Source organism: Dermochelys coriacea, chromosome 6, assembly GCF_009764565.3.
Source record: "Dermochelys coriacea isolate rDerCor1 chromosome 6, rDerCor1.pri.v4, whole genome shotgun sequence".
Lineage (NCBI taxonomy): Eukaryota > Metazoa > Chordata > Testudines > Dermochelyidae > Dermochelys > Dermochelys coriacea.
Window position 1 is genome coordinate 66519344 of NC_050073.1, and position 16517 is coordinate 66535860.

General features: G+C 43.3%; 1 protein-coding gene across 1 annotated transcript in view; it reads right to left on the reverse strand.

Annotated features, from left to right (window-relative positions):
• Positions 1-627: 627 nt before the first annotated feature.
• Positions 628-16517, reverse strand: part of RTF1 (RTF1 homolog, Paf1/RNA polymerase II complex component) — a 56332-nt gene continuing 40442 nt past the window's right edge. Inside the window, exons 10-18 of the mRNA XM_038405858.2 lie at positions 13900-13987; positions 13694-13801; positions 12933-13010; positions 11617-11738; positions 10197-10254; positions 8131-8208; positions 6403-6498; positions 4927-5038; positions 628-3440 (exon numbers count right to left, since the gene is read on the reverse strand). Of these exons, the coding sequence (XP_038261786.1) occupies positions 3334-3440; positions 4927-5038; positions 6403-6498; positions 8131-8208; positions 10197-10254; positions 11617-11738; positions 12933-13010; positions 13694-13801; positions 13900-13987 (847 nt within the window). The 3' untranslated portion in view covers positions 628-3333. The remainder of the gene's footprint in view (positions 3441-4926; positions 5039-6402; positions 6499-8130; positions 8209-10196; positions 10255-11616; positions 11739-12932; positions 13011-13693; positions 13802-13899; positions 13988-16517) is intronic.

Sequence of the window (16517 nt, forward strand, 5' to 3'; positions counted from 1 at the left end):
AGAAGTCTCTAGACCAATTTAGAAAATGTCAAGGAAACAAACATGCTATCAAAACAATAGTGTGTCCACCATATAAGCCACTTAGTCTCATGACAGCTCTCTTCAGACAAGGACCTGTGTGTACGGAGGGCAAGCCAGAAGGAGACAAGCCAGATAAAACTGAAGGACGTTTAAGTGATATGGCATCCATTTCTTTAAATAGCTTCTCTGACCTCAGTTTCATAGTTCAGCATTTCTGACAAATAATGAGATAGGAGAAGAGTAGCTCAGATTTCTGTAGAATGAACAGAGGTAAGTTTGGGTCTGCAGTGAAGGACAATAGGAAGGCATAAATCATAGTGAACTATCCTTCCCAGTGGCTCTACTTCACTCAACACTTAATAGCATCAAGGAGCCCACACTTGATTTTCTTGTACCCAGAAGTAGAGAGCTGCTCAGAAAACAATTGTCCATTTTATCATTAACAGCAGTAGCACTTTTCAATAAGTATGTTATAATGTTGGGGTTTTTTAATCATTTCAAGTCATGTTATGGACAAAAATGCATAGGAACATGGAAAAAACACAAGTTCCAAGCATGTGGAGACCAGAGTGCCCCATATCAAGGGATTAAACATGATCAACCTTATTAAACCAACCAACCAAGTTTATTTATAGAAGTCTGTACATTTGTAATGAACTCAGCTAGGACACCAATGAAACAAAAACAAATAAACCCATCCCTTCCCAATGAACGGGAGGTGTCACTCACCTTTACATGCACTTAAAAAAGCAAAAATAAGATTACATCTTCATACACAATTAGTTCTGTAACTATTCAAGAAATGGAGTCCCTTGATGCATTATTCTCAACACAGAGTGTGGTTTGCATACAGTAACTCCTTGGCTATTGCCTCTGTTCGACAGTATTTCCGCAGAAACCATTCAGACTTCCAGAAGGTGGCAAGTGGTAGCTGATAACTGGGGATGCTCAGGACATAACCACTTTACAAGTTCTGCACATTAAATTCACTGTGTGCACCCATCTTTTTAATTTGATAAACTCCATTAATTAATGTGGGAAAACAAAGCAGATGTACTATTTACAACAATATCAGGGTCTCATCACTGTTTTTATTATAAAGTCCATATCTTAGTTTGTAACTCAGTTGTAGACGTTTACTCTGGGATGAAATGGCACATCAAGTGAAAGCATGTAAAAAGAATTGAGTGAAAAGTTTCTCTGTAGTCATTGTATCCCACAATAGGTTTTAGTAATTTTTGTAGGCAATTCAAGTTTTGCCTTGCACAATTTTGCAGTTATTCTTTTGTAAATCTTCAGAAATTGATAGTTGGGAAACTGTCTACTGCAAATAAAAAGTTTTTTTTTTATTACATATCTGTAACATCATTGTAGTTGCTGCAAAACCAAAATGATTCCAAATGCATATCTATCCAGTGGATCATGATGTCTCCTACAAAGCTATAATGGCAGATTCCATAAATCCACTTTTTAAAAAAAAAAAAATGTCAAAAGGACATATGTAAATGAGAGCCCACAACAGCTCCAGAGAAGTTGCTACAGACAGACCATCAAGGAAAAAGTCTATGATTACATATTTACACAATAGTCCATAAAGGAGTTCCAAAGCTATGGACTATCTAGTAAATAAGCTATTAAAAATTTGTTTACACAGCAAATAAGAGCTGCTTCAGAGGTGGAATTTTTTTATACATAGTTCATTATATCAATTTTCACACAATTACATGACATTTCTTTAAAACTACTGTTAAAAAATTAACAAAAGGAAATTAAAATAAGAGCTAGATTAAAGTTTCATTAAGGATCCAACAAGTAAGTCACCAAGAGTCAGACTCAGGTTTAGATATAACCACTACATGCAGCTCTTAGAAAAATAATGCTACAACACTCCAGGAGGAGGTGTCAGGATCTTCCGTTCCTTCAAGCCTCAATTTAGAAGAGCATCCTTACTTGTTCAGCACTTAAGCTCATGCTTTGGTGCTTAGCTCAATCAGGGTCTCTGAATTGTCAGACCTCTAATGCTTTTTTAATTTAGTTCTTAGTTCAGTATATTCAGCTGTATTTATTTTGAAAAGCTCTTTGTTAAATGCCACTTATATTTACACTTGGATTTTTACACCTGAGTGATTATCAAGCAGTCATCTTGTTTCTAGTCAAACATTCCATAAAGCCATACAATCCTTGTGCTAGTGTTTTACTGCACCTGTACCAGTTATATATAGAAAATATGTATCAGCAACTGCCCTCAGACATTTTCAGTACAGTTTCTACCTTGTCCTTCCCCTTCCACACAATATGAACTGTTTTTTTTTTTAAAGCCTAGTTTAGAATTGCTCACAAAGCAAAAAAACAAAAACCACAAACAGGCTGGAGCTCAGTAAAGACAAGGTGACATGAGAAAGATGGGATGTTGAATGATTAGTTGGATTTGTAGAAGAAATATAGGAGCCTACCTCATGAGCGCCCAGGGGCATCCCAGAAGGAGCTACTTCATTCAGTTACAGCAGGAGACTCAAGATACTCTACAGATCTACAGAGGACGAGTCTCACACAAGAGCAGTGTGTGGGACTCTCAACAAGTATGTGTGAGTAAAAAGGGGAATGTGAAGGTACACAGCTATATCAGCCAGGCCTGTTTAGTAAGAATCACATTTAATGAGTTTCTTTCTTTCAATTTCAGATGCTCAAATACAGCTGGTAGAAATTCAAAAACAGCCGTAAAGAAATGTGACAGACTGATACAAATAGTACTGCAGCATAAAAAATGATAAAAAACACCTGAAAAAAAGTCACGTAACACCCTCCCCCCCAAAAAATTTACACTTTGAACCTAAGCCAGTTTTTGAAGTTTCCCTTCTCCAGAGCTAGAAGGAGGAAGAAGAGGAGGAAGAAAGTGCAGATGACCTTCAAGCCACAAAGGTCTTGTGCCAATGTTTACTCGCCATGCCTGTGGTGGTATGTAAGGAGAGATCACCAAGTGCCGATGCTGCCACCACCAAAGAGATTCCTACAGAAATCCCAACTTGAGGCTAATACTGAACACAACGAGCTGCATCAACAAAAAAATAAAAATAAACTAAAAAGTGGGAGAACCCCAAATAGCACAGATCCACATTGGTGAAAGGGCAAGAAGGGAGGTCTATACAGTAAATAGTCAAATGATTTATGTTACAGATGACTGGCAGTTTTAAAGAGTCTCTTCCCAGCTCCATTGCTGCTCCAACCCAGAAGGGGAACGGAAAAGGAAGGAAGAAGAGAAGTTTGGACATCGTCATGGAGCATGCGGGATCAGAAGCAGTGGAGTGGGTATGCTCAAATAAGCCCCCGCCTTTTCTTGTAGTCTTCCAGGTTCAGTGATCGCCGAGGGGCACCATCTTTTGCTGGTGGAGCTTTGGAGGTGATGGCCAGCGTCTTAGATTCTGTGAGGAAATAACAGAAAGTCAGTGCTAGAATACATGAAAGTGGAAGTTCTTTTGCTTGGTGGTAACGATAGGAGAGAAGAGATTTCAGCCTTCCCTGCCACAAAATAAACCAAGCTTCTTTGTGACAATTTCACATTGGAAGTATGGTTAGCTTCTCTGCTAAACATTAGTTAAAATAATAGTACTTTGAACTAAGGACATTTCCAGTTATATGACAAGCATGTTCAGTTTTGACTTTGCACCTCTTAAACCTGCTCTCTGCCACCAATACTTCCATCTCCGGAAGAAACTACTCTGAAGTTACTAACGTTGCAGTCTCACATGCTGCATTGCAGTGTTCTGACAATGAAGGACATTTGTTACATGAGCATAGCAGAGACACAGGACAGACCTCACTAGGGGGTGAAACCAGTCAAGTTTTCTATGCAACATTTCTTTACTTCCATAATAAAAAGCTTTGTCCAAGCTGGGTTTTTTCACATTGACTAGTACAGCCTCCCATCTCATTCTCCTTCAATTCATCCAACACACTAATGTCAAAATGCAACTTCACAAAGAATCTATCTGCTCTGAACACATACAGTCACACTCATATCCCTATACTGGTTCTCCCTCAGCAGTAAAAGCCACATTTTGCAAAATCCCAACTTGTCACCCAATCTTACATTAGATTTAAGCTCCCTGCTGTGGCATACACTGCATTATCCACCTTTTGGCACTACTTTGGATTTAACTCCCTTGCTCACTTCACTCCTCCCAAGCCCTTCACTTTCATTCCCACTACCCCCTTGTGTGTCCTTCAACTCTTATCTTTCTGACTTCTTCCACTCTGACCCTTATGCCTACAAGGTCCCTCTTGGCCTGTTCTGCCATGACTTGACGTTCTCTTTCTTTTCCCTCCTGAAACTACAACATAAGAACTTCCATATTGGATCAGCCCCATGGTCCTCTTCTGAGAGCCCTGCTAGCTTTAGTCCTCCCAGCAACTTGATATAAGTTAATCTTCATTATTCACACTATGTTACACCCCCACCCACTCCCTACATTTATAAAGTTGTCTGTTTAGACTGCAAGCTCTTTGGGACAGGGGTCTTGTCTTCCTATGTGTCTCAAGGAGATTGCTGGCAGTGCATAAACAAACGCCACCATCAAAAAGACTATGTAGAAAGGTAGCCACAAGTTCACTGCTACAATTAACATCTTATCTCCTTACCTCATTAGGCTACTGCCTTGGTGTCCCAAGAGTTTTACTAGTAACATGCATCTCAAAGCAAAGTCACAGATGTTCCTGTGGTACAGCACCTTCTCTTAAAAGGTATTTGCCAGAACTACAGTACAAAGCCCGCAAGTCCCATTCCCAAGACTGCTGCTGATCCAAACAGCAGTTGACTCCCAACTAAAACTGGCAGCCCTGGTCCACATACTTCTGTAATCTAGCAAAACTGGAAAATCACCTCCCTACACATACATAAGAGACACCCACCTGAGCTTGGAACCTGGAGATCAATCTTCACATCAAAGTCATGCACTTTGAACAGGTCCTCTGAGAGGTCACTAGCTGATTTTGAGTTCACGTCTTTGTCCTTCCCCTGACCCTGAAATTTAAACAAAGTTTCAGCAGTAGCAGCAGCACAAATCTGACAAAGTAGAATCACAGCCAGAGATGAGAAAGTTTTATTAGCCACTAACATGTTCAGTCTGGACCTTCTCTTGTAACAGACGCTACACATTTATCCTAATTATGAGCTTAATTGTAAAAATTGAGTGAAAATTCACAAAATGTCACAACAACCTATAACAAACAAACAGATAAAAAGAGGTCCAAAACGGAGACAGAGACTGAATTAGTCCAGCCTAGAAGGCCTGCTGATATAACTCAAGGCCAATGTTAAGATCACGCCTGGTAAACAAGAGAAGTATGGAACTGGAAATCAATTAACCAAAATGGGTATGTAGAAAATTAGGCCTAATGGATGAACAAAATAATGAGGGGATGGGGTATTGCACCACCACTCCCTTTTGGGGGTCTTTAAAAGACTTTGGGGGAAAACAATTGAAGGACAAATATGGACGCTGGCTAAAAGGCTGGAGAACAGGAAAGAGCGAGCTTCACCATCAGGGCTGCCATTCTCACCATCTCTCAGACCTTGAGATCTACCGTGAAACCATTAGGCCTTCATTATCCTAATCCTGAAAATATATCCCCAGACTGGGGGTGGGGGGCAGCAGCAAAAGGGACCCAAATGACATTGCCATCTCCACCTGACTCCTGACCACCACCTGGGGTACAAGATTGTCTTCCCTGTCCCCTTGTGTGTCCTTTTCCCTCCCCCACTTCATTTTCTTCTCTTTTCTATCCCTCCCCTCCTTCCTTCTGTCTAATAAAAGCCTAGTTTAGCTGGCTAAGACTGTGTATTTCGCAACACTGCTGTAACCAAAAGGTAAATAAAAAGCAGCTCAACTAACTTCTTTTCTTTCCTCCAAAAAGACAGTTATTACCACCTTTAATGCCAAGCAACACCTTGCCAATTAGAGGGGGTGAAAAGGTTTCTTTTTGAAAATGCTCTCCAGCAAAAGGGTACAAGGAAGGTTGTTAACATGAAAACCTTAACAGATTACATTTCAAATGCTCTCTTTTTTCCCCCCTCTGTTCTGTATTTTTAATAAAAGGTTAAAAGACATTTAATGGTGTTTGTGCCATGGTACTAAGTAGGCTGAGGTCTCTGTACCCCAAACCTTGTGTAACACTGTTTAATACTGGACAGTAATAGCGTCATGTTAAAACCTTCAATTCTTTGGGCCCATATGTTCCATATCAATTAATACAACACTTCTCTATACCCATGACTCCAAGGCACTATGATAATACAAATAAATAGCAATAGTACCTTAAAATTAAACTGAAGGATTCTAAATAAAAAGGTGAAGGAACACAGCAAAGGAGGGATGCAGTACTTGCCTTGCCTATGTCCTTTGGTGCATCCGGTAAAGCACCAGATCCATATTTTGCATTTAGTTGGGCGAGAATGGCAGCTTGGACAGCAGGATCCCTGGACTATGAGCAAGAGAGACAGTGAGCAACTGCATATCCTTAGTGATACCCATGTGAGATCTGTCCTGACATTAAAGCTCAAAATGCTCAGATTCAGAGAGCGTAAGGCCCAAATGGACCATTAGATCATTTAGTCAGACTTCGTATATATCACACAGTTACCCCTGTATTGAGCCCAATAACTTGTGTTTGGTGAAAGCATAGCTTCCAGGAAATCATCCAGGCTTGATCTGAAGACATCAGGAGAGGGAGAATCCACCACTTCCCTCGGTGGTTGGTCCAACTGTTAATGACCCTTACTGCTAAAAAAAAATTGTGCCTAATTTCCGATTTGAATTTTTCTGGCTTCGGCTTCCAGATATTGGATCTTGCTATGCTTTTCTCCTCTACGTTAAAGAGTCCTTTAGCATGGGGTATTTTTCCCCATAGAAGGTACTTGTACACTGTAATCAAGTCACCTCAATCTTTTTTGATACGTTTAAGTCTCTTATTGCAAGGTATCTTCTCCAGTCCTCCAGTAATGTTCGTGACTCTTCTCTGCACCCTTGCCAACTTTTCAACATCCTTTTTATACTGTGGACTCCCGAACTGTACGCAATATTCCATTGTGCTATCCAGAGGTAAAACACCCCTCCCTGCACCTACTCCGATTTATACAAGGATCACATAGCCCAGTTTTGCCACAGCATTGCACCACAAAGTCATGTTGAGCTGCTTGTTCACTATGATCCCTAAATCCATTTCAGGATCACTGCTTTCCAGTCCACAGTCCCCCTGGGATGTTTTAGGAAACTATGCACTCAACTAAATATTTTAAGCATTAAAAACATGTATTATGTTACACAGTGAGACTTTGCAGCTATACCAGCTGTTTTGGGCCAAGGTGTTCGAAGCACCACAGGCCTGGCAGGAGTACTTTGAAAAAACAAGGCTTACACGTAGCTGTGAGTTATTGGCTTTACTGAAGGTTAGTGACACACCCGCAATGGGGATTTTAAGTGTTGAAATCATGGAGGCGGGGAACCCAGCACACCGGAGCTCTGCCTGGGACGGAATCCGATGGAGGGTTAGACGGCCAGCATTAATAACTACACAAAAAACAGCTTATGAATATATGAGTAAGTACTTTTTAAAAGGGGTTTTTCGCTACCTGGCAAAGGGCCATGCGAAGCAGTTGTAACTGGCCAACGGCCGGTTCTAGCTGGGTGTCTGTATTTTACAATAACCTATCACCTCAAGAAAGCTGAAGTTCCCTAGCTAGGCTGTAACAAAGTCTTCTGCAGTCCCCTACACCAGCACAGAGCAGGCTATTGTCCCAAAGCTGTCCTATAAGAATTTACTAGTGAGTTCCAAAGCACCATCATCTCCCTGCTCCTCCATGCCCATGTCCGGATCACTAATCCAATACACTTCGCTAAGAATAATGGGTTATAACACCTTTTCCTTGTGGTGGGTGTATTGATCCTGGTCTGAGTATGTATCACCGTTGTATCTGGACAACTGTTCCCAATAGTCTTTCCTGACTGTGACACAACAGGATATTTATTCTTTTCCTTTCTATTCCACACACGGACAGTCTGCACTGCTCCTTACCATCGTCCACTTGCCTTGGACTGACTTCAGTGTTATACTTACATTGGAAACTATCGTGGGCTTGCACTGCCGCCTAGTAAAAGGGTCCATTTGCTGGTTTTTCATATTGTGACTTTCAGCCTACAGAAGAAGCAATGAACAGTCTTACATACCTCACTACTTTCACCTATCTTGCCTTTGTCAACCCCAACACAGACACCATAGCCATCTGCAGCATCAAGGTTAGAAAGACAACAAGCACCACCAATAACCTCTACTAGATATATCCACAAATTTTACACTCCAATCACTCTACTCCAGGAGTCGGCAACCTATGGCACATGTGCCAAACACGGCACGCGAGCCAATTTCTAATGGCACGCTGTTGCCTGCCGGACCTGGGTAGACAGCAACATGCCACTAAAAATCCTGCCCGGCCCGCTCTTTTCCGCCCCTCTCCCCCCCCCGCGCCCATCGCTCTCTCCTTGCAGGGCAGGCAAGCTTCCCCCTCCCCCCCGCCTCTTCCCCCAGCGTGCTGGGTTCCTGCCCCTCCTCCTCTCCCTCCCTGCGGCCAATCAGCTGACAGCCCTTGCCATGGAGCAGCAGAGGTAAAAGCAGAGCCGCAGCACGCTCTGCTCCAGGGACCTTGGAGAAGGGGGGTGGAATCAGGGCATATCGCCTCCAGCCCCCTGCCGTGAGCCGCTCAGGACAGGGGGCTGGGAGCACCCACACAAGCCCAGTCCTCTGCTCTGATCCCTGCACCCCCCTCACACAGCCCCAGCCCTGACTCCAGCATCCTCCACACATACCCAGCCCCCACCATGCCCTGATTCTTGCACCCCCCCACATTCTCACTCCCACCCTGAGCACCAAACAGGAGCTCCTGCACACCCCACCCCCCACATGCACCCCTTGCACCAAATGGGAGCTGCCCAGGTAAGCGCTCTACACCCACAGAATCATCACAGAATCATAGAATATAAGGGTTGGAAGTCCAACCCTCTGCTCAAAGCAGGACCCATCCCCAACTAAATCAACACAAACCTCCAGCCCCAACCTTGAGCCCCCTCTCTCATTCTAGCTCCTGGCCAGACCCTGCACCCCAACCCCCATCCCTGTTCTCAGCACACTCCCACCCTCATCTCAGTGCAGAGAGAGGGAGAGAATGGCTAGAACCAGGGAGAAGGTAGGTACCTACTCTATGTGGACAGGGCCAGGACTCCAGACCAGCAGCGGAGTGAGCGGGGCCGGCAGCTGGGACCATGGCTGGCAGGAGCCGGCGGACGGAACCCCAGGCCAACAACAGGCTGAGCAGCAGCACGCTGAGCCGCTCAGCCCACTGCCAGTCTGGGGTCCCGGCCACTGGCCCTGCTCAGCCGACTGCCGGTCTGGGGTTCTAGCTGCCTGCCCCTGGCCAGCCGGAGTCCTGGCCGCAGGCCCCGCTCAGCCTGCTGCCAGCCTAGGTGAACGGAACTCCAGGCCAGCAACGGGCTGAGCGGGCCGGCGGTGCAAGATCAGCATTTTAATTTAATTTTAAATGAAGCTTCTTAAACATTTTGAAAACCTTGTTTACATACGACAATAGTTTAGTTATATAATATATAGACAGAGAGAAAGAGAGATCTTCTAAAAAATGTTAAAGTGTATTATTGGCATGTGAAACCTTAAATTAAAAGTGAATGAAGGAAGACTTGGCACACCACTTCTAAAAGGTTGCCGACCCCTGCTCTACTCCCTGACATACAAAGTGGAGACGCTACTTGCAAATTTCTCATAGATGTTGTGAGGCTTAATTAGTGTTTGTTAAATACTTTAAAGTCCCTTGAATGAAAAGCACTACAGGGCAGAGCAGTATTTCCCTCCATTACTATACCTTCGTAAGTCTGATTTCTGACTCATGCAACAGTATTCTACTATTACAACCACCATGGAAACCTGCTGAAAATGGGGCTGGTCATGGGAGGGGCATGTAATTTCTTTATAATGTCACTGAGTTTTGTTTTTTTTTAAAGAACATCTTGTAGGATAAAATAAAATGTGGTAAACCTCACCATATAATTAGCTACCTGCCACTCCCCTGAAAATTCCTTTTTTTCTTGTAGCCCAAGTATTGCTTCAACATTCCTTACCACTAGAGCCTTCTCAGACTCCACAATGTTCCATTCTCTATTCCTCTGGTTGATGTAACTGCAAAAAAGAAGGGGGACAGAGGGGAGGGGAGAGGAGACAGAGTACAACAACAGTGTTATTTAATGCACGCTACCAAAAAAGCAGGAAATCATAGAAACCCAGGACTGGAAGGGACCTTAATAAGACATCTAGTCGAGTCCCCTTCACTGAGGCAGGGTTAAGTATTATCTAGAACAGTGGTTCTCAACCAGGGGGCCGTGAGCAGGTTTCCGGGGTCCACCAAACATGGTGGTCATCAGACTTGCTAATGCCCAGGGCAGAAACCCAAAGCCCTGCTGCATGGGACTGCAGCCGGGGCCCCCGAATCCCACCACCAGGGGCTGAATCTGAAGCCTGAGCAACTTAGCTTTGTGGTGCCCCCGTGGTGTGGGTCTCCAGGCAATTGCCCTGCTTGCTACCCCCCAACGGTGGCCCTGGCTTTTAGATGTAGAAAACAGTTGTTGTGGCACAGGTGGGCTATGGAGTTTTTATAGCATGTTGGGGGGGCCTCAGAAAGAAAAAGGTTGAGAACCCCTGATCTCGAAGACCATCCCTGACAGGTATTTGTCTAACCTGTTCTTAAAAACCTACAAAGGAGATTCCACAGCCTCCCTAGATAATTTGTTCAAGTGCTTAACTACCCTTGCAGTTAAGAAGTTTTTCCTAATGTCTAACCTAAAGCTCACTTGCTGCAATTTAAGCCCATTGCTTCTTGTCCTGTCTTCAGTAGATATGGAGAACCATCCCCTCCTCTTTATAACAACCTTTTATGTACTTGAAGACTGTTTTGTCCCCCACCTCAATCTTCTCTTCTCCAGGTTAAACAAATCTAGTGTTTTCAATCTTTCCTCACAGGTCATGTTTACTCGACATTTCATCATTTTTGTTGCTCTCCTCTGTATTTCTCCAATTTGTCCACATCTTTCCCAAAGTGTGGTGCCCAGAACTGGACAAAGTACTCCAATTGAGGCCTTACCAGGGCTAAGTAACCCTTTATGTCCCTGTCTAGTTTAATCTCATTTTGTGCCTTGGCCTTTCTAATTTTTTCCTATATGCCTTTAATAGTCATTTTATTTAAGTGACTGCTCTCACTGGCAATCACTTTCTGGCACACAACCCTTTATTTGAGATGGTTGGGAAGAAAGGTTTCATTGTTGACAACAGGAAATTGCTTCTGGTGCATATGATCAGATGGAGAGAAAGAGCAAGTGAATAAGTAGCATAATTATCAATCAAGGTATTCAGGTCATAAGTATAGGTACAGGAGAGACATGCCAGAACTTGCAAGTAGCACTAAATGTTTTCTGTAATTGATTTCTCTCTTCTGTTGCCTTTTTATTGATGTGCTTTAAAGGGACAATGTCAACTTCAGGTACCTACCTGATTGCAGAAATGTTTTTTGTCCGCTGGCGATCCAGGGCCTCTGCTCTTTCTTCCAGTTCATTAAGCTGATCTTGAATCTGTTTTGCCTTGTCCTGGTCCCCCAAGTCCTCTGCCATAGCCTTCAACCAACCAGTAATTTGTTAGGCATAATTCTCCACCACAGGACCAGTCAGATATTAGGGATAGAGTCATCTAGCCTGTTTTACTTCAGTGCCGTTCTTACTTCTACCACTAGAATAAGAGGATCTCATTTTTCGTTCCTATACAGAAGACTGCTATAGTTTGGATTAAAACTCATCTTTCCTCTGCCCAGTACAGGAAAAGACTGATTATTATTGCAATTGTGAATTTTAGTTTAGTTAATGCAATGGGAGTTTAAAATCAGACTCCTCATTTAATGATATACACAATACAACCTTTGTCTAATGTGCCACCTGGTGGCAGTGATCAGACTTCCTTTCAGAAAGTCAAACTCAAAAGCTTCTCTCTCACCGACAGAAGTGGGTCCTATAAAAAAATATTACCTTACCCTCCTTGTCTCTCTAAAACTGAACATACACCATCACACAACCCACAACTCTGCATAAGTGAATTTCAGTAAATAATGGCTTATCGAAGAAGTTAAATCAGTCCAAAGTGTGCAAGAGCAAAGTTAACAGGATGCTAAATCCCTTGTTTTCTTGGGTTTGTATTTTCTAGTATCAAACTTAACGAGAAAACCAAGTGTAGATTTTTCCTTGGTGTGAGAAGCTACGGCAATTTTTATTCTCCAAAGGTATTTTAAACTGTTTGACTTTTAGACCTATGCTATGCACATGACCAAGTAAGCCACTAAAGGCTCTGAATATTCAAGTCTCTTCACGTGAGATGGTTGCATGGAAAGAAACCATAATGGTCAGTAAATGGTTCATCCATCCATTCCTTTCAATAGGAATTTGAACAGCGGGCTGTAAAAAAAAAAAAATCAATACAGGCAAGCAATTTTCAAATTCTCCAAAGACTATATAGTAGCAACAACGAGGAAAGAAAGCGAGCTTCTACAGCCACTGACTAGGAGCGTCTCACCCTGAGGACAAGAAAGGACAGCTGAGACAGCTGCTGGCCGTTGTGCCTCATCAACAGATGGCAAGTGTCCTCCTGTGGTGAAGGAATTTAATGATTCTGACTGGGCTCCAGATGTTCTGGAACCCAGCAGTTCTCTGCGTTCTATTTGCTGTAGAATTTAAGTCAAGTTGCTGCGAAGTACGTGGTGCTTTGGTTATAACTAGCATCTAAATAAGCTTTGAACTAAGTAGGGGAGTATCATCTCTTACCTTCTCCTTTAGTAGCTGAGTTTTCTTCATGGCATAGTTGGGAGGGGCTTTTCGGAACCTCTCTTTCTCTTTTACAATCTTTCAAAGGAATCAGAATAGAGAAGTTATAACAATATATACATTTTATAATACCTGGAGGAGCTACAAGTGACAGGCCAACTGGTCCCATTAAACGCAAGACAATATTTACTTCTATAGAATTTTTTTCAGCTGTATCGGACCTCTGTATTCATTACTCTACCAAAATACAAACTAACAAGTTACAACCTTTTACTGTATATATGGCCTATAACAGACTAACACCACCAAATTACACTTAGTAAATACTGAGCTAGTAAAGAGCTGAAGAATTTATAATAGCCAACTTTAACGTGATGTCAATAACTACTTAGGACTCCGTACTATTTTACTCTGCTCAGAGAAGGGGTAACTAAGTGAAGGAACTCTTTGTAAGGCTGCAGCATAAGCCTGAGATGGGGCACAGAACACAGAGAGGATATAATAAAGTAGGAGCAGGCATTAAAAATCAGGCCTACTTAGATCCCAAACTATTCTTTCCATCTCTTTCATTTATTCCACTTAATTTTGTCACTTGTACCCTTCCCACTCACCCTCACCACAGTGAAACCAAGCACGTCTGACTTCACAAGCTCCAGAGCTCTGCTCTTGTGAGTTTCTTCTCCTTTTGAGCACTGCCCTAGTGTCACTCTAGGAGAGCTTACTTACAGGGCCCCATCTCAAAGTACAGTCATTTCGTTTACCTCCTCAATGTCTTGGTCATTAAATTTGTAGTTGAGGGCTTCTTTGATGGATACTTCCTTCTTGTTTATCTCATCTAGCGTAGGCAACTGCATTCCAGCAGAGAACATCTAGATAGAAAAACAGAAGGTGTCACGATCATTCTCCATTCATCAGAATATCCCTGGCAGAAAGCTGCTGCGAAGAGGAAAAATTCAGGCAAACTCACCGCTTCCTTCCACTTCATGAACTCACTTTCAGTAAATTCCTGATTTGAGACAAACTCCAGACGAAACACACGCTGGTCACTGCCATGTCTGCAAGGGGGGGGGGGGGGTGGAACAAAACAAAAAAAAAAAAAAAAAAAAACTTACAGGAAAACTTATGCCAATCAATACAGCAACATGCCTATCTGCTGGATACAGGGCAATGACGTGGGTCTACAAAGAAAGACAAAAGGTTCAATGTACTCTAGCCAGTTGAGTGACAATTTAGGCTGCTCTAATTGTGTTCACTAGGTGCCTACCTCCATCCCAAAATTCCTACATACACACTCCAGTGGGTTAGTCCTGTTCCAGTCTGCAAGTGAAAGACTGTATGGGGGAGGAGTGTACTACCCTACAGCCTGGAGATAATCAAGGAGGCCTGGGGGCTGGGCTATTTAAAACACATGACCAAGAAGTTGAGGGGAGGAGACGCCAGGTAGGCTGCAGTGGGTGGTGATTTCTCTCAGAAACCAGGAGAAAAGCCTAACCTGATTCTCAGATTTGGGTTTGTGGACTTGTTTACGAGCTCTGAAGCAGGGCCCTGTTGAACTGTTTGTTGTAATGATTCCTGTCCTGTAACCGTATTAAGAGGGGAGGTGGCATTTGGTCACTGTGTGTTGGTTTCTCCCTGACCTGAGCTGTTTAAGTGACTCTACCTTGGAAAATTAATGAGACAGACTGACAACGTCCTGTAATGTTGTGAACAAGCCTAATGGAATTAAGATAAAAACTGAATTCAATAAAGTTAAACTTCACTTAAATAGGGTTAATACTTTTGGGGAAAATTTTATTAAAAATGCAACTATGTATTTTCTTAAGCAGGAGGGAGGATCCTAAATGAACTTCCTCCGTCATCAGCCTTGGAAGAGCCAGGCCATCCCTTCCCTCCCCAGGAGATGCATATTCTAGTTCAAACTGGATTCTTCAGTGACTAACAGACAAAGAAAATACTTTTTGATAAATAACCTGGGTTTAGATGGACTCAGGGCCTTCTTCCTGATCCAGCCAACGGACAGGACCTCTGATCCATGGAGGGTCCCAATCCTTCAGGGAGGGCTGGAAGGATTTGGTCTATTAAGGCCCCATAGGGCTGGGTGCTTGTTCTGAGTGGGAGCTGTGGTAAACTGTTAAACACAAGGACTCCCCTAGAGGGGGGAGTTAAAGGACTTATCTTGGCAGAATCCATGTTGGGACTGGGGTTCCTGGTAAGCTCATTAGTGTGCATGGAGATTCTTTTATTATTTTCTCTGTAAAGTATAAAGTAGGCTTGTTTAGAAAGAACTGTGTGGTAACATATCTATAGCAATTATACTCTTTATCCATCTCTGAAGAGAGAGCAAAACAGGTCTGTTTCAGCAGACTGTCTTGGCTAAGAAATAAACAGGGAAAGCAGGGAACTGTGCAGCCTGCGAATACCCTGATCACAAGCGGAAGAAACATGGGTCTCCACCCAGAAAAGCAATGACTAGGAGCTGGAAGCCGAGAGTCAGTGCCCTTGCTGAACCACTGAAGGGAAGTGTGCCCTGAACTGTGAAAATTAAGGTGGGGCATATTTGCAGTGCCACAATAGCCAAATGGGGCATGGAGGGACTGCCGATGCCTTTACATTGAATTATTACTTAAAAGCCAGTTTCTAAGGAGCATGAAGCTGACAATATCCAGGCATATTATATGGTGGCACTAGTTCCATCCAAAGGCATAAGAACACCCATCTCTCCCACAAACCTTGACAGCATATGGCACTAGCCACTAAAACAGGATTCTCCTCCACTACCTTAGTTTTGAACAGTGACATTTGATAAAAGGAAGTTACTCACCTTGTACAGTAGTGATGGTTTGAGATGTGTCCCCCTATGAGTGCTCCACTACCCACCCTCCTCCCCCCTACTTCAGAGTTCTTGTCAAGTACTCTGCAGTAGAGAAGGATCGGGGGCAGGGGTCACCCGCCTGCATGTGCTGGTTAATTCATAGCATTTCATCAGCTGCTTAGTTCAGCAGCAGCACAAGGACACAAGTTCACCTGTATTGGAGCATCCACAGGGACACACATCTCAAAGAATCATCGTTACTGCACAATGTGAGTAACTTCCTCTTTGAGTAGCGTCCCTATGGGTGCTCCACTGCAGGTGACTCCCATGCAGCATCCCCAGTGGGAGGCTTCAGCTTCAGCATCGAGTCTGCTATGAATGACAATGCTGCGGAAGCAAAGTCAGCATCAAAAGCAGAGCCAATGGTAATCGCATAGCGTTTTGCGAAGGTATGCTCAGACGCAGGGGTTGCTGCCCTGCAGATTTCAGGAATAGGGACATGCCTGAGGAAGGTGACAGAGGAGGAACCCGATCTTGTGGATTGTGCATGTATTCCAGATGGAGGTACTACGATATGAACCTGATAGCAGTGTTTGATACAGTTCAAGTTCCATTTGGAGAGTCTCTAGGACGATATTGCAGCGCCTTTAAACCTTTGTGCAATAGAAAGAAAAAGCTTAGGAGATCTCCTAAAGGCCTTCATCCTGTCCAGGTAAAAGGCCAGGGCTCTTCTAATGTCTAGAGTGTGCAATATAGCCTCCCTCTAATCATGG